The sequence below is a fragment of the Dipodomys merriami genome, unplaced genomic scaffold (genome assembly GCF_024711535.1).
Source record: "Dipodomys merriami isolate MVZ:Mamm:240054 unplaced genomic scaffold, mDipMer1.0.p SCAF_38, whole genome shotgun sequence".
Taxonomy (NCBI): domain Eukaryota; kingdom Metazoa; phylum Chordata; class Mammalia; order Rodentia; family Heteromyidae; genus Dipodomys; species Dipodomys merriami.
The window spans coordinates 7925163-7948180 of NW_027205381.1; the positions used below are offsets into that span (position 1 = coordinate 7925163).

The 23018-nt window shown below is 43.5% G+C and overlaps 1 protein-coding gene and 1 pseudogene across 1 annotated transcript; both read left to right on the top strand.

The window, feature by feature from the left end:
* Window positions 1–4369: 4369 nt before the first annotated feature.
* Window positions 4370–16347, top strand: Polr2d (RNA polymerase II subunit D). Its single transcript, XM_069989488.1, has 4 exons — window positions 4370–4488; window positions 6300–6480; window positions 10691–10786; window positions 12458–16347. The coding sequence occupies exons 1-4, from the start codon at window positions 4416–4418 to the stop codon at window positions 12534–12536; spliced, it is 429 nt and encodes a 142-aa protein (XP_069845589.1). The 5' UTR covers window positions 4370–4415; the 3' UTR covers window positions 12537–16347.
* Window positions 16348–21921: 5574 nt separating this feature from the next.
* Window positions 21922–22459, top strand: LOC138804990 (protein cornichon homolog 4 pseudogene; annotated as a pseudogene).
* The last annotated feature ends 559 nt before the right edge of the window (window positions 22460–23018 follow it).

Sequence of the window (23018 nt, forward strand, 5' to 3'; positions counted from 1 at the left end):
TGAGGCTGTCAACCTTCTGAGAGTTTTTTTTTTTTTTTTTTTTTTAATAGGGGAAAGGGTGCAGGTACCAGGGCTTGAACTCAAAGCCTAGGTGCTATCCCTTAGCTTTTCCTCTCAGGCTGAGACTCTACCACCTAAGCCACAGCTCTACTTCTAGCTTTTTGGTGATTAATTGGAGATAAGAGTTTCATGGACTTTTCTGCCTGGGTTGGCTTTGAACCATGATCTCTGCCTTCTGAATAGCTAGGATTATAGTCGTGAGCCAGGTGTGCCCAACAGGAATTATTTTTCTCTCTCTCTCTTTTGCTTCTTTAGCTCAAGGCAAGCACTCTACCACTTGAGCCACAGCACCACTTCCGGCTTTTTCTGTGTATGTGGTACTGAGGAATTGAACTCAGGGCTTCATACATGCTAGACAAGGACTGTACCACACTCCCAGCCCCTCAGGAATGATTTTTAATTAAGATGGTGTACATCTGTACATTTACCATTTTATAAGTTAGGGGGTGATTTTTATATTTTGGGCTTGAACTCAGAGCCTGGACATTGTCCCTGAGCTCTTTGGCTCAAGGGTAGTGCTCTACCACTTTGAGCTGCAGTACCACTTAAGGTTTTCTGGTGGTTAATTGGAGATAAGAGTTTCACAGGCTTCCTAGCTGAGGCTGGCTTTGAACTGTGATCTTTAGAGCTCAGCCTCCTGCGCTAGGATAACAGGTATGAGCCACTGACACCTGGTTACGGGGGTGAATTTTTTAACATGATTCTGAAGTTCTCACTCTTGGTAAAACACCTGGCTAGGATAATTGTGGAAATAGGTGACACCTGATTTTGGTTATGCATGAAAAGGAAGTTTTTCTTTAGGGGACATTGATGTTTATTACATTCCTTACCTATAGCAGTGCTTACTGTTAGATTTAAGCATGAAATGTCCTCATTTATTGGAGGTGTAGAGAGCAGATAAAAACAATTGGTGTTTTAGCCATCTCTGTTCTCCCAAATGTGAAACAAGTGGTCCAGCTAGAGGTTAGTGTGCTAATTTTATTTTACTTATTGTAAAGATGATGAACATGGCTAATTTTTGTGAAAATTGGGAGGTTCTTTAAAGTTGCTTCCAGACCACTGTGGGGTTTGTGGTTTTAGCTTGAGGGTCCGGCTTTGAAGAACTATTTAGTGTTTGGTTGAAAGAGCTGACTGAGAATAATGCCAGGTGCTGTTTCCCTTTTTGTCCATATAGGTTCTGTATGCCAAGGCAATTTAAAAACTGTTTTCAAAACTGGCTTTGGGAAATGGAGGGAAGTGGTCTTAGATACACCTGGACACCCAAGTCCCTGCTCTAATGAGATGTCTCTGTGCACTCTAGCATGGCCATTCATTGATCCTACCCTGGCTCCAAGGCAACTGGAATCTTCGCAGGCCTTACAACAGGCCTCATAGACAATCTTTGTCCAGCCATCTATAAAAGTGTCTCACTACTCAATTTCTCACCTAATGACAAGGCTGCAAATTTCCAAGCCTGTTGGGAATTTTTTTTCTTTTTCTTTTTTTTTTTTTTTTTGGGGGGGGGGGTCCAGTCATGGGGCCTGAACTCTGGGTCTAGGTTCTGTCCCTCAGCTCTTCAGCTCAAGGCTAGCACTCTACCACTTGAGCCACAGTGCCACTTCCGGCTTTTTTCTTTTTGCTTATGTGGTGCTGAGGAATCAAACCCAGGGCCTCATGTATGCAAGGCAAGCACTCTACCACTGTGCCACCTTCCCAGCCCCTGGGAATTTTTTGTTTTTTAAGTAGTTGTACAAAGGGGTTTTAGTTTGAATTCTTTGCCTATATACAAGCACACAGGTAATTGCCAGATGGCTCGGGTCATCTGAAACCATCCAGATGGAATAACCAAGCAAGTGTTCAACCCTCTGAAACTGCTCTGGGTGGTACTTGCCTTTAGTCAGGCCAGGCTTCCTATGACATGAGTGCTGAAGCAAGAAGGATATAACCTTAAGGAAGGAGATCTGAGATGCAGAAGTGAGTGCTCTGATGGAACAGCACTACAAGGTGGGTGAGCCATCTCAAGAGGTCACACTGCCACAGTCCAGATAAAAGTCCCCAACTCTGCTGGATACTTAGTGGCTCATGCCTGTAATCCTAGCCACTCAGGAGGCTGAGATCTGAGGATCATGGATCAAAGCTAACCTGGGCAGGAAATTCCATGAGACTCTTATCTTCAATTAACTACCAGAAAACCAGAAGTGCTGTTGCTCAAGTGCTCAAGAGTGCTGGTAGAGTTCAAGCCCCACAACCCAAAACAACAAAAAACCAGACCTCTTAGCCTAAGTTTTGAGGTTTTCATACCTGGATCTCAAGGGCTCTGCTAGACATCTTTTGTATCTATTTTGTCTTTCCACTTAGGATACAGACTGCATTAGTAACCAGTGAGACATGATAACATGTAACTATAACACAATCACCTGTTAATTTTTTTATTTTTATTTTGTCAGTTGTGGAGCTTGAACTCTGGGCCTGGGCGCTGTCCCTCAGCTCTTCAGCTCGAGGCTAGCACGCTACTATTTGAGTCATAGCGCCACTTCCGGTTTACTGGTGGTTTATTGGAGATAAGGCTCATGGAGTTTCCTGTCCAGGCTGGCTTTGAACAGCAATCCTCAGATCTCAGCCCCTGAGTAGCTAGAATTACAGGTATGAGCCTCTGGTGCCCAGCTTCTGTCTGTTAATTTCTTTGATAACATTTATCTGTAATTTTTCAAAGAAAATGATGAATTTTAGAAATTTGCAGATTATCGTAAACTGGAAGTATGTGTATTAACCAAACTTAAAGCCTTACATTTGGGAGATAAGCACTCTACTCCTTTTCTTTAACTATTTTAATGTATTTTTTAATTGTTATGTAGATAGGGGTTACAGTTTCATAGGTCATGAGTATATTTCTTTTGAGACACCTCTTCAAAGTGTATTGTTTAAAAGTTCCTGCTTTGGCCTAGTGGGTTGGCTCTTGTTTTTTGTTTGTTTTTCTGTTGGTCGTGGGGCTTGAACTCTGGGCTTGGGTGCTGTCCCTCAGCTCTTGAGCTCAAGGCAAGTGCTCTACCGCTTGAGTCACAGCGCCACTTCTGGTTTTCTAGTGGTATATTGGAGATAAGAGTCTCACAGACTTTCCGGCCAGGGCTGGCTTTGAACTGTGATCCTCAGATCTCCACCTCCTGAGTAGCTAGGATTACAAGTGTAAGCCACCGGCGTCCAGCAGTGGCTCTTGTTTTTTGTTGGTTGTGGTGCTTGAACTCTGAGCCTGGGCACTGTCCCTGCGCTCTTCAGCTCAAGGCAAGCACTCTACCACTTGAGCCACAGCACCACTTCCAGTTGGTGGTTAATTGAAGAGTCTCATGTGGTCTTTCCTGCCCAGGCTGGTTTTGAAATGCAATCCTCAGAACTCAGCCAATGAGTAACTAGGATTTCAGGTGTAACCACTGGCACCTGGCTCCCTCTGCTTTTTTTTAGTATGTTTTTCAGGTAAGGGTCTAGTGCTTTTGTCCAGGAGGGCGTCAGAGACAGTGATCCCCATTTTTGTCTCCCATGTATCATCTTGTCTTGCTTATATTATTTTACCCAGTACATTCCTTCTACAGATACATAGAGGCAGCAATTAATTTTGTGAGAATTATGTTTACAAGTCTAAAAAAATAGGGGGTTGGAGGTGTGGCTCAGGTGGTAGGGTGCCTGAAAATAAGCGAACCATCAGATATCAAGTATTTTGGTTGGGTATGTTGGTGTACTGTAATCCCAATTCTCAGAAGGATCATGAGTCCCAGATCCAAAACCCCGTTTCAAAAAGCTTAGGGGACATAGAAAACAGAATTGCTTTATGTCCAATTAGCAGCACTGGAGAAAAATTAAATCATGTTTCATAATAGTTCATTTTCACTAATACAGCTGCTTACCACTGTTCTTTTTTTTTTTTTTTGGTCAGTCGTGGGCCTGAACTCTGGGCCTGGGCGCTGTCCCTCAGCTCTTCAGCTCAAGGCTAGTGCTCTACCACTTGAGCTACAGCGCCACTTCCGGCTTTTTTCTTTTTGCTTAAGTGGTGCTGAGGAATCGAACCCAGGGCCTCAGGCATGCAAGGCAAGCGCTCTACCACTGAGCCACCTTCCCAGCTCCTCAATAACCCTTCTTATGTCAGTAACTCAGCTTTTTCCTCACCTAATACTTTTTTTCCAACTAAGTAAGCCCGTCCCAGGGCTTGGCGAGGGCGTTCGGGGAAGGAGAGATGACAGGGATGCCAGTTTCCCCCCGCGCCCGGGCTGTCACCCACTGCCTCCCCGGAGCTTCCGGCCCCGCCCGTCCTGCGGGCTCCACCTCTTCCGGCGCGGTAGCCTCGCCTTCTGCTTGCGCCGGCTACTCGGGCGACGCGGAGTGGAGCGATGGCGGCTGGCGGCAACGATCCTCGAGCGGGCGACGTGGAAGAAGATGCCTCCCAGCTCATCTTCCCTAAAGGTGCGGCCAGGACTGCATTACGGGCCGCGGCGTGGGGCCGGGCGGGCTGTGCCGGGCGGACCAGGCCCACGGGGGACGCAGGCGGCCCGGCGGAAGCTGTATTCCGCGCCGCGGTCCTGGGCGGCCTGGCCGGGCCCTCGCTCACCTGAGCGGCGTATTGCCTGTTAAGTAGCCGCGAAGTCCTGGGCAGACAAGCTAGTTCAAATAAATAGCCAGCAAGTCGTGGCTTCGGGAAGCGTCTGGGGTGAGCTAACCCAGCTCTGCCTCCTGCAGAACCTCCTGGTGGTGTAAAGCCAGGGTGATGATGCCGAGGGAGGGAGCCCCCAAGAAAAGGCTTATTATATATTACTACTGTGTGCGCGCGCGCTGATCCTAGGACTTTAATTCAGGGCCTGGGCACTATTACTGAGTTTTTTGTTTAGGTCGTAGGGCTTGAACTCTGGGCCTGGGCACTGTCCCTCAGCTCTTCAGCTCAAGGCTAGCGCTCTACCACTTGAGCCACAGTGCCGCTTCCGGCTTTTTCTGCTTATGTGGTGCTGAGGAATCAAACCCAGGGCCTCACGCATGCAAGGCAAGCACTCTACCACTGAGCCACCTTCCCAGCCCTGTTACTGAGTTTTTGTGACAGGCTTTGAACCTCTAGTCTCTGATCTTACCAAGTTGCTAGGCGTGAGCCTAGCTACTATGTATTTAACTTTTTTTTTTTTTTTTGCCTTTTCTTTTTTGGTACTGGGGATCAAACCCAGAACATTGCACTTGCCAGGCAAGTGCTTTGCCACTGAGCTACATCCCTGCCCACTATTATGTATTTTTAAATATTGGAATATGCAGAGACATATAGAGCAACAGTGAATACTGAAAAAATTAGGTAAACTTTTGCTGTATAGGAAGTAAATATGACTGATGTTTGCACATGTATGCTATTTGTTGAGAGATGAGAAAAATTGATGTGTTGACTGAAAGCTTCTAAATGCCTTTAGAACATATTTGAACATATTTGCCCCATAATAATACTGTTCATCTGTGCACAGTTAAAAACAACTATATTAAAGAAATTAAGAGCCAGGTGCTGATGGCTCACACCTGTAGTCCTAGCTACTCAGGACTTTGAGTTCTGAAGATCACATTTTAAAGCCAGCTCGGGCAGGAAAGTCTGTGACTTGAGACTCATCTCCAATAAACTACTCAGAAAAGGGCTGGGAAGTTGGCTCAGTGGTAGAGCGCTTGCCTTGCATGCATGAGGCCCTGGGTTCGATTCCTCAGTACCACATAAGCAAAAGGAAAAAGGCCAGAGGTTGTGCTGTGGCTCAAGTGGTGGAGTGCTAGCCTTGAGCTGAAGAGCTGAGGGACAGCGCCCAGGCCCAGAGTTCAGGCCCCACAACCGGACACCCCCCCCCCAAAAAAAAAAAAAAACTACTCAGAAAAAAACAGGAAGTGATGCTGTGGCCCAAGTGGTAGAGTGCTAGCCTTGAGCAAAAGAGACTCAGAAACAGCATCCTGACCCTGAGTTCAAGCCCCAGGACCTGTTAAAAAGTGGAGCTAAACATAATAAACCCATGTTGGTACACAAATTTGAAATAGATAACTGTTCTAATTAAGATGTATCTAGGTCAGAATCTTTGGCGTTAAAATTTTACTATATCATGAATTTGATTACTCTTGTGTGTGGTGAACAAGTATGGGTAAAAGCAGAGATGTGTAGTAAACTACACCTGGGTTTCTGCAGAAGCAGAGAAATATTCAATGTAAATTGAACATTTAGAAGCTGATTTTGAAGGAAGACTATTTTCTGATAATTGTGTTTCTCACAGAGTTTGAAACAGCTGAGACACTTCTAAATTCAGAAGTTCATATGCTTCTGGAGCATCGAAAGCAACAAAATGAGAGTGCAGAGGATGAACAGGAACTCTCAGAGGTCTTCATGAAAACTTTAAACTACACAGCTCGTTTCAGTCGTTTCAAAAACAGAGAGACCATTGCTAGTGTCCGTAGGTAGGTACAAAAATAAAGTTTTTACTAATCCAGATTTTGGGTATCTGAAGTAGGTGGTGGTTCTCTTATTCCTTTCCCAAGTAAAATGTTTTTGTTGGAGGGAGGGGGCTGGGAAGGTGGCTCAGTGGTAGAGCACTTGCCTTGCATGCATGCGACCCTGGGTTCAATTCCTCAGCACCACATAAGCAAAAAGAAAAAAAGCTGGAAGTGGTGCTATGGCTCAAGTGGTAGAGCGCTAGCCTTGAGCTGAAGAGCTGAGGGACAGCGCCCAGGCCCAGAGTTCAGGCCCCACAACCAGACCCCCCCAAAAAAATTGGAGGGAGCCAGGCCCTGGTGGCTCATGACTATAATCTTGGCTACTCAGGAGACTGAGAACTGAGGATTGCCGTTCAAAGCCAGCCTGGACAGGAAAGTCTGTGAGACTCTTACCTCCAATTAATCACCAGAAAACCAGAAGTAGCACTGTGGCTCAAAGTGGTAGTAGCCTTGTGCTACCTTCAGCCTTGAGATGAAGAGATGAGGGACAGTACCCAGGCCCAGAGTTCAGTCCCCATGACCAACCAAAAAAAAAAAAAAAATTGAAGCTGGAGGGCTGGGAAGGTGGCTCAGTGATAGAGTGCTTGCCTTGCATGCATGAACCCTGGGGTCCAGAGTTCAGTCCCCATGACCAAAAAAAAAAAAAAAATTGAAGCTGGAGGGCTGGGAAGGTGGCTCAGTGATAGAGTGCTTGCCTTGCCTGCATGAGCCCTGGGTTCCATTCCTAACACCACATAAGCAGAAAAAGCTGGAAGTGGTGCTGTGGCTCAAGTGGTCGAGCTCTAACCTTGAGCTGAAGAGCTGAGGAACAGCACCCAGGCCTAGAGTTCAGGGCCCATGATCGACCAAAAAAAAAAAAAAAAATGAAGCTGGGCACTAGTGACTCAGACCTGTAATCCTAGCTGCTCAGGAGGCTAAGATCAAAGGATTATAGTTAAAAGCCAGCCCAAGCAAGAAAGTCCAGGAGACTTATCTCTAATTAACATCCAAAAAGCCAGAAGCAGAACTGTGGTTCAAGTAGTGTACCCTTGAGCAGAAATGCTCAGTGACAGTGCCCAGTCTCTGTGTTTAAGTCCCAGGACTGGCATCAAAATAAATAAACAACCATGGACAGCCAGCTCATGCCTATAATTCTATCTTCCTTGAGTTCAAGCTTCAGTACAGACACTATTGTATAGTTGTACAAAGGGTTACAATGCTATAAGTCAAATTATAAGCACAATACTTCTTGGTCAGTGTCAACACCCCCCCTCCCTTTTTTTTGTTCCAGTCCTGGCTGGTGCTTAAACTTAAAAAATGGGTGATATCCCTGAGCTTTCATGCTCAAGGCTAATGTTACTGATTTTTGGTGATTAATTGGAGATGAGTGTCATGAACTTTTCTGACTAGGCTGGTTTCAAACTGTGATCCTAAGATTTCAGCTTCTTAAGTAGCTTGGATTACAGGAGTGAGTCACCGCCATCTGGCAACACTTTTTTTTTAGTTATTATAAAGGCAATGGACAGAGTAAGTCAGGTAAGGAGTACCTTTCTTGACAGGTGCTGGTGGCTCACATGTCATGAACTTTTCTTTTCTTTTTTTGGGTCCGGTCGTGGGGCCTGAACTCTGGGCCTGGGCTCTGTCCCTCAGCTCATCAGCTCAAGGCTAGCTCTCTACCACTTGAGACACAGTGCCACTTCCGGCTTTTTTCTTTTTGCTTATGTGGTGCTGTGGAATCGAACCCAGGGCCTCATGCATGCAAGGCAAGTGCTCTACCACTGAGCCACCTTCCCAGCCCATGGTCATGAACTTTTCTGACTAGGCTGGCTTCAGACTGTGATCCTAAGATTTCAGTTTCTTAAGTAGCTTGGATTACAGGAGTGAGTCACCGCCATCTGGCAACACTTTTTTTTTTTTTAGTTATTATAAAGGCAATGGACAGAGTAAGTCAGGTAAGGAGTACCTTTCTTGACAGGTGCTGGTGGCTCACACCTGTAATCCTGGCTGCTCAGGAGGCTGAGATCTGAGGATTGAAGTACAAAGCCAGCTGGGACAGGGAAGCCCTTTGAGACTCTTATCTCCAGTTAACTGCCAGAAAAGCCAAAGTGGAGATGTGGCGCAAAGTGGTAGAGTGCTACCCTTGAGCAAAAGCGCTTAGGGCCTGAGCACGGTTCCTGAGCTTTTGCTCAAGGCTAGCATTCTACCACTTGAGCCACAGTGCCACTTCTGGCCTTTTCTGTTTATGTGGTAGTATAGAATTCAACCCAGGGTTTCATGCATGCTAGGCAAGCACTCTGCCACTAAGCCACATCTCCACCCTGAGTACATTTCTTTTTTTATAATGTCATCCTTTCCCTCACTCTTTCCCAGTTTGTCCCTCCCATCCACCTATAAGTTGTATAGTTCATTTTCAACACTTTTTTTTAATTGGCAGTTAAAGAAATGTTTCTATGGCAGAGTACTTGCTTATCATGTCCAGTCCTCAGCACCACTACCCCCAGCTTAAATAAGGACAAAATTCCCTTTTGACACTTTTTTTAAGCTGGCTCTCACTGTGTGTCCCAGACCAGTGTTAAACTTTTGTTACCACTGCCTCTGCCTCCCAAATGCTGGGGTTACAGATGTGTACCATCACTCTAAGAAAATAGAAATTTTGATTGTACCAATACTGGGGTTTTTTGCTCAGGGAAGCACTCACTTTGCTTTTTTGCTCATGGCTCCTACTGTACCTCAAGTGTATTGCAAATTTTTTTGCCCAGACTAGAGTCTTGACATCCTATTGTATAGCTAGAGTTATGGCAGAGAGCCACCAATGTACATATGAAAACAAAAATTGTGTGTGTGCCAGTCGTAGGACCTGAACTCAAGGCCTGGGTTCTGTCCCTGAGCTTTTCTTTTCTTTCTTTTCTTTCTTTTTCTTTTCTTGGTCATGGGGCTTTGAACTCAGAGCCTGGGTACCAACCCTGAGCTTTTGTGTTCAAAGCTAGCACTCTACCATTTTGAGCCACAAAGCCACTTCCAGTTTTCTGGTGGTTAATTGGAGATAAGAGTCTCACAGACTTTAATCCTTGGGCTGGCTTTCTTCCAAAACCTCAGCTTTCAGCCTCTTGAGTAGCTAAGATTACAAAGCATGAGCCACTGGTGCCCAGCAAGGGGTTGCCCAGGCTGATCTCAAATTTGTGATCCTCCTAATTCATCCTCCTCTTTGATTACAAGCATGCACCACCACAGCTGCTAGAAATTCTTAATAGATCCAGCCCTGAACCTCAGAACCAAAACATAATGAGCTCTGTTGTACAATGTGGAAAACAGAATCCCATGTCAGAGTACTTAGTAGTTTGGGACAGCCAGCCCCATGTGTATGATATAAAGTGAGCAAGGTTGAGGAAGCGTAACAGCAGAGAACAACAAAGTTAGTTCCTCTAGGAAAGGTTGTATAGTCTTTGAGATTGTAGGAGATTTTCACAAGCTGGATGGCATATGCTTTTCCACCATAGTATGCTCTCTTTAGTTTCCTTGTCTCTGTTGGATTCTTCCTCATCCACCTACACTCAGAATTTTTCTTTGGAAGATGGACACAGGAAGAGATTTGATTTTTTTTTTTTTTTTTTTTTTTTTTTTGGTCCAGTCGTGGGGCCTGAACTCGGACTAGGCACTGTCCCTCAGCTCTTCAGCTCAAGGCTAGCGCTCTACCACTTGAGCCACAGCGCCACTTCCGGCTTTTTTTTTCCTGCTTATGTGGTGCTGAGGAATCGAACCCAGGGCCTCAAGCATGCAAGGCGAGCGCTCTACCACTGAGCCACCTTCCCAGCCCACAAGAAGAGATTTGAAAGTGGGATTCTACAACTCAAAATGCCCAAATTAAAGATTGAAAAAATGCTTTTGGGGGCTGGGAAGGTGGCTCAGTGGTAGAGCACTTGCCTTGCATGCTCAAGGTCCTGGGTTCGATTCCTCAGCACCACATAAGAAAAAAGCCGGAAGTGGTGCTGTGGCTCAAGTGGTAGAGTGCTAGCCTTGAGCTGAAGAGCTGAGGGACAGCGCCCAGGCCCAGAGTTCAGGCCCCACGACTGGACCCCCCCAAAAAAAAAACAAAAAGAAAAAAAGAAAAAATGCTTTTGTTTTCTTCTTCATTGGTAGATATTTGGTCTTTTTTCCTGATGAACATACTTTGATTTCTTTCTTCCCTTATAATCAGCTTGCTTCTCCAAAAAAAGCTACATAAGTTTGAGTTGGCCTGTTTGGCCAACCTTTGCCCAGAGACTGCTGAGGAGTCCAAAGCTCTGATCCCCAGGTGAGTACCAGTTATGATCAGACTTGTATGTAGTATTAGATACATTATGTGCTAACATAGAATAAAAATTCCTTGGTTATTTAAAAAAAATTTTTTTGAGGCCAGTTCTGGGCCTGGGCACTGTTTTGAGCTGCTTTTGCTCAAAGCCAGCACTCTACCACTAGAGCCACAGTGCCACTTCCAGCTTTTTCTGTTTATATGGTACTGAGGAAGAGGAATTGAACCCAGGGCTTCATGCATGCTAGGTAAGCACTTTACCAAGGTACATTCTAAGCCGAAGAATTCCTTTTTTAACAGTGTATGATAATGATGATTTTATACCACACCGAGTGATATAACAAGATAGAAAAACAGGGAGCTGGGTACATAGTCCCACTAGCATGCAAGAGGTACTTTGGTTGGATTCTGAAGCACCTGAAAAAAAAGGGGGGGGGGGCCAAGCACCATGACTTTATTGTTACTATAAAGGTCATGCACATAGGGATTACAATTACATGAGTCAGGTAATGAGTACATTTCATTTTGGATAATGTCACCCCTTTCCTCCATTTTTCCCTCCTATTCCTACACAAGTTGTATAGTTCTGTGTGTGTGTGTGTGTGTGTGTGTGTCTGTCTGTCTGTCTGTCTGTCTGTCTGTCTGTCTGTGTCTGTGTGTGTGTGTGTGTGTGTGTGTGTGTGTGTATGTAGTGGGGCTTGAACTCTGGGCTTGGGCGCTGTCCCTGCACTCTTCAGCTCAAGGCAAGCACTCTACCACTTGAGCCACAGCACCAATTCCGGTTTTCTAGTGGTTTACTGGAGATGAGAGTCTCACAGACTATCCTGCCCAGGCTGGCTTTGAACCGTAATCCTCAGATCTTAACCTCCTGAGTAGCTAGGATTATTACATGTGTGAGCCACCAGCGCCCAGCTCCAGCTGATTTATTTTTAATAGTATCTCACATCTATGCTTTTAGGTAGGCCACCACAACTACTTTGGCCACCACACCTACTTTTTTTTTTATTATTTGAGATGGAGTCTTGAAAACTTTGTCAGGGCTAGCCTCAAACAGCAATCTGGTCTCTGCCTTCCAACTAGTAGTGATTATAGATGTGAGCCTCCATGACTTATATTATTTCTCATAAAAATATAGCGTGTATATTAGTTATGGATACTATATATGTATATATAGTTTGTATACTATATATAATATACGTATATATATATATATATATATATATACACAGTATCCATAATATATTGTATCCCTAAGTAATCCATAAGTAACCATATCTCTCTATATAGATATATAAATATAAAATATGTACGGAAATAATTTAGGATGGGTTCTAGGCAAAGGAAATATTGGACTGGACTATCAATGGTTCCTATTTTAGTTATTAAAGAAATCTAGGGACTAGAGGTATGGCTCAGTGGTAGAGTGCCAGATGTGACGGGAGAAAAAAATGAGAGTGTAATACCAGCAGGAAGGAAAGGGCAAGAAAGGGTTATCTAAACTGAGTGGGGTTGTAAAATCTTTGTATCTTTTATATTTGAACATTTTGCATGTTTTTAGTAAAGGAAGAGTAGAAAAGAAGTACATATGAAATGTAAATGGTCAAAGAGATGCATGCCTCAAATAAAAATGTGTGAAAATTGCCAGTTACTAAATCACTTGTCTTGTTCTTGCAGCCTAGAGGGACGATTTGAAGATGAGGAGCTGCAGCAGATTCTTGATGATATCCAGACCAAGCGCAGTTTTCAATATTAATCTCCAGATATCACTTTGTTCCTTGAGGGGAAAACATTCCCAGAAAAATTCCACCTGTCCAGGGGCTAGATCTGCCCAGAAATTATATTGCAGAAGATAGCTGGGCTTCTTTAGGAGAGGACAGCCTAGCTTGCTGTTTCACGTGTGGCTGTGAGACCATGAGAACCATAGAATTGTGTTGTGGCTTTGCAGGTGTCTGCAGGGCCACCTAAGCAGGCCACTAGCTGGGAGGTTGCAGCAGGGCAGGGTGCAGGCCACATTGTTGACTACCTCATATTGTGTTTGGTGTACCATGTTACTTGTATTTTAACAATTCATGTTAATTTCAATTTTATAGGGGTTTTGGTTTGGGTTTGTTTTTTGTGGGTTTTTTTTTTTGTATTTTATTTTATTTTTTGCCAGTCCTGGGGCTTGAACTTAGGACCTGGGCACTGTCCCTGAGCTGCTTTTGTTCAAAGTTAGCCCTCTTACCACCTGAGCCACAGCGCCACTTCTGGCTTTTCGTGTGTATGTGGTACTGAGTAATCAAGCGCAGGTCCTCATGCGTGCCAGGCAAGCACTCTACCACTAGGTCACATCCCCAGCCCCAAGAGTTTTTTTGTTTTTGTTTTTTGGTACTGGGGAGCAAACCCAGGACGGTGCATTTGCTAGGCAAGTGCTTTGCCACTGAGCTATATCCCAGTCCCAATTTTATAGTTTTTGAACACAGCTTAAAGAACATAGAAAGTGTTATAGGGTAAGAACACTTATGTAGAAGGAAAAGGAAGGAATACACCTGATGAATTTGAATTTCATCATTTGAAAGGACAAGTGTGATTTTCTATCCATGTGACTAACCCAAGAGATAGATAGGAAGCCTGTCCTAGGAAGTATAGTGGGATTGTGTCCTGTGGTATATGACCCTAGGCCCTTAGCCTTGAAGCACAAATACATCTTTGGCTGTCTTGGAGAATGTAGATTTGGATTGGCCCTCGAGTTAAGATTTTCCTTCATAGGCCAGGCTAAGGTGTAAACACTTTGAAATTTCCTCCCATGTGTTATCTAGTTTCTACCTCTGTCCTTCTACAGGGGTTCTATGATACAGTGATATGGAGGGAAGGTTTCTAAGTGGGGGAGATACAAATACCTAAACATTCTGGCTTTGATTTTTTTCTGAAGGGAAATATATGTCTTCCTCACAACTTGGGCTCTTTCTTTAAATTTATTTAATCAATTTGTTCCCTCTAAAACTGAGATAGAATCCTTCTGCCTACTCAGCAAATACTGAGAAAATAACAAATTTTGCTTTTAGAGTTATGATAGTCAGGTGCTACTCAGAAGGCTAAGATGTGAGAATCATGATTCAAGGCTCAGGCATGAAATTCCTCAGACTCTTCTCTCTACTTAATCACCAAAACTGGAGGTGGAGCTGTAGCTCAAGTGGTAGAGCTCTATCCTTGAGCACAAAAGCTCAGGGACAATGGCCAGACCATGAGTTCAGAACCAGGACCCCAACCCCCCACTTACACAGTAAATCTTCCAGTTCCTGATAGGTTGTTTTTGTTTGTTTGTTCATGGGATTTGAACTTGGGGCCTAGTCACTATCCCTGATGTCTTTTGCTCAAGGCTAGTATTGTACCACTTTGAGCCACAGCTCTCCTTTTGGTCTTCTGGTGGTTAACTGGAGGGAAGAGCTTCACAGACTTACCTGTCTGGGCTGGCTTTGATCCTCAGATCTCAGCTGCCTGAGTAGCTAGGATTATGAGCATGAGCCACTAGCACCTGGCAAATTTTACTAATTCCTTAAGTAGCAGTTACTAAAAACTTGCTCTGAATTGGGAGGAAACAATTTTTGTGGGGGGTGGGGTCGGGGATTGATCGTGGGGCTTGAACTCTGGCCTGGGCACTGTCCCTCAGCTCTTCAGTTCAAAGCTAGTGCTCTACCACTTGGGCCACAGTGCCACTTCTGGTTTTCTGGTGGTTAATTGGAGATAAGAGACTCATGAGCCGGGCGCCGGTGGCTCCCACCTGTAATCCTAGCTATTCAGGAGGCTGAGATTTGAGGATTGAGGTTCAAAGCCAGCCCGGGCAGGAAAGTCCAAGAGACTCCAATAAACCATTAGAAAACTGGAAGTGGCACTGTGGCTCAAGTGGTAGAGCGCTTACCTTGAGCTGAAGAGCACAGGGACAGTGCCCAGGCCCAGAGTTCAAGCCCCATGACTGACAAAAAAAAAAAGAAACTCATGGGCTTTACTGCCCAGGCTGGCTTTGAACCACGATCTTCAGATCTCAGCTTCCTGAGTAGCTAGGATTACAGGTGTGAGCCACCAGTACTCGGCTGAAACAAAAAATTTTTAAGCGTCGTTGTACAAACAGGTTGCAGTTTCATAAGTTAGGTTATGAGTACAATGTTTCTTGACTAATATCATATGTTCCATTTTTCGCCCTATTTTCTCCCTCCCATCCGTACCCTCAAATTACATAGATTAATTCAGTTAGTACATAATGTATGTTGCCAATAATAACTGCTCACTCTGGAGGCAGTAACATTTTTATTCTTGGAAAACTTTATTTTTTGTGTGTGTATGCCAGTCCTAGGGCTTGAACTGTCCCTGATATTTTTTGCTCAAGGGTAGTGTTCTAATGCTTGAGTCACAGCTCTGCTTTTGGCTTTTGGTGGTTAATTGGAGATAAGAGTCTCACAGACCTTCCTACCCAAGCTGGTTTCAACAGTGATTCTCAGATCTCAGCCTGCTGAATAGTTAGGATTACAGGCATGAGCCACCAGGACCCAGCTTTGACTTTAATTTTTTGGGCCTAACAGTGTTCAAAATTGTAAGAAATATTGTGAATATCAAAAATATAGTAGTCCCCAGTAAAGGTAAGGTATTATTACCATCAGGAAGATGAGCAGGTATAGATAGGTGATATGTCAGTGGCATACATCCACATGAGTGTAAAATTTATTTGTTTTTTTGTCGGTCGTGGGGCCTGAACTCTGGGCCTGGGCGCTGTCCCTCAGCTCTTCAGCTCAAGGCTAGCACTCTACCACTTGAGCCACAGAGCCACTTCCAGCTTTTTTCTTTTTGCTTATGTGGTGCTGAGGAATCAAACCCAGGGCCTCATGCATGCAAGGCAAGCGCTCTACCACTGAGCCACCTTCCCAGCCCTCTCCTCCCCCCAGTGTAAAATTTTTATAGCAAGACAACTGATACTGGTATTAGACTGGAAAGAAACCAAGTTTACTCCCAGGGAACTGTTTCAATGCCAAGTAGTTACTGTGTATAGTATATGCTAGATTTTGGGGAGGGAAATGTGCTTTAATTTTTAAAAAGCCTGTTTTAAGTGTTACTATGAAGATAATTACAAAGGGGTTACTGTTTCATAAGTCAGGTAATGAGTATCTTTTTTCTCATTTCAAGATACTTTATTTTCAAAACAGGTCCCAACACTAAGCTTCTGATAAGTATATTCCTTTATGGACAGTATCTTTGCTCTCCCAGTTTTTCCCTTCTGTCTCTATACTGCAAGTTTTATAATTCATTTTCAACATGGTGTCTGCTGAGTACAACTGTGCTGCAGTCATTTTCAACGTAGTATCTACTGAGTACTGCTGTGCTGCAGGTGCTTTCATTTTTACTCCCATGCCCATCTATCTACCATGTTTTTGTTTTTGTTTACAGTAGGGTTTTTTACTCTGCTTTAAGCTTGTTAGGTGTTCTACCACTTAAGCTATGTCTTCTTTAGTATCTGTCATGAGTCTTTGGGCTATTATATTAAAATGTTCAAAGCACCTGGCATAATTGTAATTTTTTTTTTTGACGCGGTCGTGGGGCCTGAACTCTGGGCCTGGGCACTGTCCCTCAGCTCAAGGCAAGTGCTCTACCACTTGAGCCACAGCACCACTTCAGGCCTTTTTTTTTCTGCTTATGTGGTGCTGAGGAATCGAACCCAGGGCCTCAAAGGCAAGTGCTCTACCACTGAGCCACCTTCCCAGCCCTGTAATTGTAAATTTGTAAATGGGAATTATCAAAGTATGTCTGGGCACAGTGGCTTACGCAATCCCAGCTACTTGGAAAATGGACAGCAGGATTGTGGTTTGAGACCAGCCTAAGCAAAAAGTGAGACTTCTCAACAGCAATAAGATCTTGGAAGTGGTGCTGTGGCTAAAGTGGTAGAGCGCTAACCTTGAGCTGAAGAACTCAGGGACAGCACCCAGGCCCAGAGTTCAAGCCCATGACCAACAAAAAAAAAAATCCAGGTATGGTGGTCTATGCCATCATCACATCTATGTGGGAAGTGCGTGCACACATGCGCGTGAGTGTGTGTGTATGTATGTATGGAGGAGGACCAGAGCTTATCTCAAAAAATGGCCAAAGCAAAAAGCCCAAAAAACTGGGGTTGTGGGCCAAGTTGTAGAGTGCCTGCCTAGCAAGTTCAAAGCCCTAAATTCAAACCCCAGTACAGTCAATAGGTTATGCCAGGTGGTACCAGTGATTCATGGCTGTAATCATAGCTGAGGAGGCTAAGATCTGAAGATTGCGGTTCAAAGCCAGCCCACTCAGGAAAAATCTGTGAGACTAATCTCCAATTAACCACCAGAAAACCGGAAGTGGTGCTGTAGCTCAAGTGGTGTAGCGCTAGCCTTGGACTGAAGAGCTGGGGGACAGCACCCAGTTCCAGAGTTCAAGCCTCACAATTGACAAAAAAAAAAAACAAAAAACTCAAAAAGTTATACTTGGGAGTTGTTAATGCACCTCCCACTATTGTATAGATGTTAAATCCTGGTCTCTGATTCTGGTGGACAGCAATTGTTTGCTGTAGTCCCTGGATGGGATCTTGCTGTTCAGAATAGCAGGACACCCTGGCAGAATCCTCAGATATCTGTGAAACTTAGCTCACTGTACTAAATATGTTGAAGGAAAAAAGAAAAGCAGGGGCTGGGAAGGTGGCTCAGTGATAGAGCGCTTGCCTTGCATGAGGCCCTGGGTTCGATTCCTCAGCACCACATAAAAAGAAAAAAGCCGGAAGTGGCGCTGTGGCTCAAGTGGTAGAGGGCTAGCCTTGAGCTGAAGAGCTGAGGGTCAGTGCCCAGGCCCGGAGTTCAGGCCCCACGACCGTATTCCCCCCCCCCCCCCCAAAAAAAGAAAAGCATCTGAAACAACAGACTGTGTTGTCAACCCTCACTTCACAGCTACATATATCAAGTCTGAAAATTCTATTTTCAGGTCATTCCTGCGGCTTAGCAGAACATTACAGGCTACTTATTTAATAAAGAAAGGCTGTTTACCTTGCCTGTAGTTTTGAAAGCTAGAAGTTCAAGCAGCATGATAGAGTCTGGTGGAGGAACTGGCTCTATCACATCATGGTGGGGGTATAGGTATGAGTTCTGTTTTTTAATCATTTCAATTACAGAGATCTAATCCAAGATTGACACATACAAGTCAAATCATATTATATCTACAGTTAGTAGATGGCAGGTTGCTAATTAATAGGGTAGAGAACTCGAGGGGTAAGGGGTGAAAGTGCAGCAATGGACTGTGGCTCAAATGGTAGAGTGCTAGCCTTGAGCAAAAGAAGTTAAAAACAACTAGTTAGATTGGACTGGACCAGGCGCTGCATTGAATAGTGCTGGAGGTTATTCTTTTTGAAAAGATGAGCTTCCGTGATCCAGCCATGGGAAGATTCAGGAATAAAAATGTTTAATTTCAAGCCAGTCATTGGTGGCTCATGCCTGTAATGCTAGCTACTGAGGAGGCTGAGAACTGAGGATTGTGGTTTGAGGCCAGCCCAGACAAAAAAGCCCATGACTTATCCCCAGTTAACTTCCAGGAAATCAAATGTGGCAGTATGGTTCAAGGTTGTTGAGCACTAGTTGAGCAAAAGAACCCAAGCCCTGAGTTCAAGCCCCATGACTGGCAAAGGAAAAAAGATTCCGGTTTAGGAACAATGATTGTGAGTTAAAGGCCAGCCTGAGTTACGTATAGGGATCCTCAGTAAAACAGTGAGTTGAACTTCAGAGGGAAAAAAAAATGGAGTAAGGTTAGAAGTACAAAAAAGAAAAACTTAAGTAGCTGAAGCTTCATGATGAAGGCAAAGCCAGTAGAGAGTTCAGTAGCAGCCTACTAGTATAGTAGGCACAGTGTTTGACTTGGTTCCATATAAAACAATTGCTAGCTGGTAAGTGGCTGAGTGATAGAGTGCTTGCCTTGCATGCATGAGGCCCTATGTTTGATTCCTCAGCACCACATAAATAGAAAAAGCTGGACGTAGGGCTGTGGCTCAAGTGGTAGAGCACTAGCCTTGAGCTGAAGAGCTGAGGGACAGCGCCCAGGCCCAGAGTTCAGGCCCACAACCCGCAAAAAAAAAAAAATAGCCAAGAAGCCATGTGCTGAAAGTTCACAACTGTAATCCTAGCTACTCAGTAGGCTGAGAGCTGAAAATTGCGGTTGAGAGCCAGCCCAGGCAGGAAATTTTGTGAGACTCATCTCGAATAAACTATTCAAAAAACTCCACAAGTAGCTCTGAGACTTAAGTGGTAGATTGCTCACCTTGAACAAAAAATAAGCTCTGACAGCGTCCAGACAAACCCCACGACCAGAAAGAAAATTAAATTGGCAAACAATTCAGCAACTAATCAAAAAAGAAAATCAAACATGATCAAGTGGGTTTTATCCCAGACATGCAAGCCTGTTTAACATAAGTATATCTATAAATGTAAGACAGCATACAACAGAGCCAGAGACAAGAAACATATGATCATCTCAATGAGATTTAGAAAAAGCCTTGGACAAAATCCAACATCCATTCCTGTTAAAAATCTCTGGAGCGATGCAAAAATCACAGAGAAAACTTACAAGGTTTATCAACACCCAGGATAGCAAGCTATCCCCAATATCCAGCCGCCACCCAGGGGAGAGCCCCAGTGGGAGCAAAGCAAGAATGGAAGACAAAAGCTACATCCAACGAATGCTGCAGGCAATGACTCAAGAAATAAAGAAAGAAATAGACCAGAAATGGAAAAAACACAAGGGTGAACTATCGAAAGAGATGCAGGATCTCAAACACAAGGTACACACAAAAATAGAGGCAGTACATACCTCACTAAGAAGTGAGATAAATACCAAAATAAAGGCAGTACATACCTCATTAAGAGGTGAGATCAGTACTTTGAGAACCAACATCGAATCCATAAAGGAGTCCATGTTCTCTATGCAAACCACAATGGAAGCCACAGTTAACAGAGTGAATGAAATGGAATGTAGAGTGTCAGATACGGAAGACAGAATACATCAACTGGACCAAAAAATGACAGATATGGAAAAATCACTCAAATTATGCCAAAGGGAAATTCAAGAGCAAGCAGATAGTGCCAAAAAATTTAACCTTCATATAATTGGAGTGGACAAAGGTGAGGAAATCAAAGCAAGGGAATGCAACACCTATTCAACAAGATAATCGGTAAAAAAATTTTCCCCATCTCAAAAAAGAACATCTTACCTATATAACAGAAGCAGATAGAACACCTAGCAAGCAAGATCCCAGGAGAAACACTTCTAGACGCATTATAGCAAAAATGATAGATCTGAATAATAAGGAAACAATCTTGCATGCAGCAAAAATGAAGAAGGAGCTATACTACAATGGAAAAAAAATTAAAATCACTGCAGATCTCTCCACACAAACACTGAATGCAAGAAAGGCCTGAGAAAGCCATACGAGTCCTGAGAGCCAATAACTGCCAACCAAGATTGATATACCCGGCAAAGCTAGCATTCACATTCGATGGAGAGCTGAAAATTTTTAATAGCAAAGAAAAACTAAATGAATACATAAACATTAAGCCAGCATTACAAACAATACTAAGAGGGGGGACACAACCTGAAGAAAGCAACCAGGAACTGAGACCTGCACCCAGAGAGGCATTAATCAAAGTCTAACTGAGCAAGCACAGGAGGAAAGGAAAGAAGAAAAACTGAGGAAAACAGGGAATGACAGGGACCACCATGCATCTCTCTATATTATCTCTTAATATTAATGGGCTTAATTCACCAATCAAAAGAAAAAGAACTGCAGATTGGATCAGAAAACACGACCCATCCATCTGTTGCCTTCAGGAGACCCACCTCTCAGCCAAACATACAAACTCAGAGTAAAGGGTTGGAAAGGATCTACCAATCAAATGCCACCAGTAAGAAAGCAGGTGTAGCTATCCTGATAGCTGACAAAATAAACTTTTCATTAAAATCAATACAAAAAGACAAGGACGGACACTACATGTTAATACAGGGAACAATCCAAGAGGAGGATATTACCATCATCAACTTATATGCCCCAAACATTGGTGTACCCAGATGTGTTAAGCAAATACTCTCAAACTTACAGAATAAAATAGATCCCAATACGATAATACTAGGAGACTTTACCACCCCACCCTCACCAAAGGACAGGTCTACTAAGCAGAGGATTGGCAAAGAAGCTACCGAATTAAGTGAGGCCATACTTCAAGCGGAATTAACTGACATCTACTAAGTATTTTACCCTAAAACAACACAGTACACATTCTTCTCAGCAGCTCATGGAACTTTCTCCAAAATAGACCATATCATAGTTCAAGCAAGGAACTTAAGCAAATACAAGGGGATTGACATAATCCCCTGTATCTTATCTGACCACAGTGGAATCAAGCTAGCTCTCAATAACAAAGCATACCACAGAAATTTCTCTAATACATGGAAATTGAACAGCACACTTCTTAGCAATGCCTGAGTAATGGAAGAGATCAAAGAAGAAATAAAAAATTTCCTACAACTCAATGCAAATGAAAACACCTGGCAAAGAAACTTGTGGGACACAGCAAAAGCAGTCCTGAGGGGCAAATTTATTGCCCTCAGTGTCCACATCAAGAAAATAGAGACTGACCAAGTAAATAATCTCATGTTGCAATTAAAACAGCTAGAAAAACATGAAAAAATGGAATCTAAATTTACTAGATGGAGTCAGATAACCAAATTAAGAGCAGAGATTAATCAATTAGAAAATCAGAAAACCATAGCCAAAATTAACCAAACAAAAAGCTGGTTCTTTGAAAAAATAAATAAAATTGATGGACCATTGTCAAGAATAATTAAAAAAAGAAGAGAGGAAACCCATATTAACAGGATTAGGGTTGCCACAGGAAAAATCACAACAGGTACCCAAGATATCCAAACAATGTTAACGGACTACTTTCAAAAGTTATACTCTCTAAAGGAAGAAAACCTGGCAGAAATGGATGCATTTTTAGAGAAATACAATTGTCCAAACTGAGCAAAGTAAAAGTAAATCAATTAAATAAGCCAATATCCTACAACGAGATACAGGAAGCAATCAAAAGTCTTCCAACAACAAAAAAAGCCCAGGGAGGAGCGGCGGCGGCGGAGGATGGAGGCGGTCGTGTTCGTCTTCTCTCTCCTAGATTGCTACGCACTCATCTTCCTCTCCATCTACTTCATAATTACATTGTCTGATTTAGAATGTGATTATATTAATGCTAGATCATGTTGCTCAAAATTAAACAAGTGGGTAGCTCCAGAGTTGATTGGCCACACCATTGTCACTGTGTTAATGCTTGTTTCACTGCACTGGTTCATCTTCCTTCTCAATCTACCTGTTGCCACTTGGAATGTTTATCGGTTCATTATGGTGCCAAGTGGTAACATGGGAGTGTTTGACCCAACAGAGATACACAACCGAGGGCAGCTAAAGTCACATATGAAAGAGGCAATGATCAAGCTCGGTTTCCACTTGCTCTACTTCTTCATGTATCTTTACAGCATGATTTTAGCTTTGATAAATGACTGAGGGTGCAGAGGCTATGGCTGAAGTCAACGCACACTACCCAACATCTTTAGAACTGTAACCATACCAGTATATATTTTCATCTTTGAACAAAATAGCTATTTTTGCTGTATTTTTACCATATAAAGTATTTGAAAAACATGAAAAAAAAAAAAAAAAGCCCAGGACCAGATGGATTCACAGTTCTTTAAAGAAGAACTAATACCCATACTCCTCAAGCTCTTCAGAGAAACAGAGAAGGAGGGAGCTATCCCAAACTCATTCTACAAAGCCAATATCACACTCATCCCCAAACCAGGCAAAGACCCAGCCAAAAAAGAGAATTACAGGCCAATTTCTTTGATGAACACAGATGCAAAGATTCTTTTTTTTTTTTGGGGGGGGGGGTCCAGTCATGGGCCTGAACTCTGAGCCTGCGCGCTGTCCCTCAGCTCTTCAGCTCAAGGCTAACGCTCTACCATTTGAGCCACAGCGCCACTTCCGGCTTTTTTCTTTTTGCTTATGCGGTGCTGAGGAATCAAACCTAGGGCCTCATGCATGCAAGGCAAGCACTCTACCACTGAGCCACCTTTCCAGCCCAAGATTCCTAACAAGATTCTAACTAACCGAATCCAGAAACACATAAAAAAAAAAATCATACACTATGACCAGGTAGGCTTCATC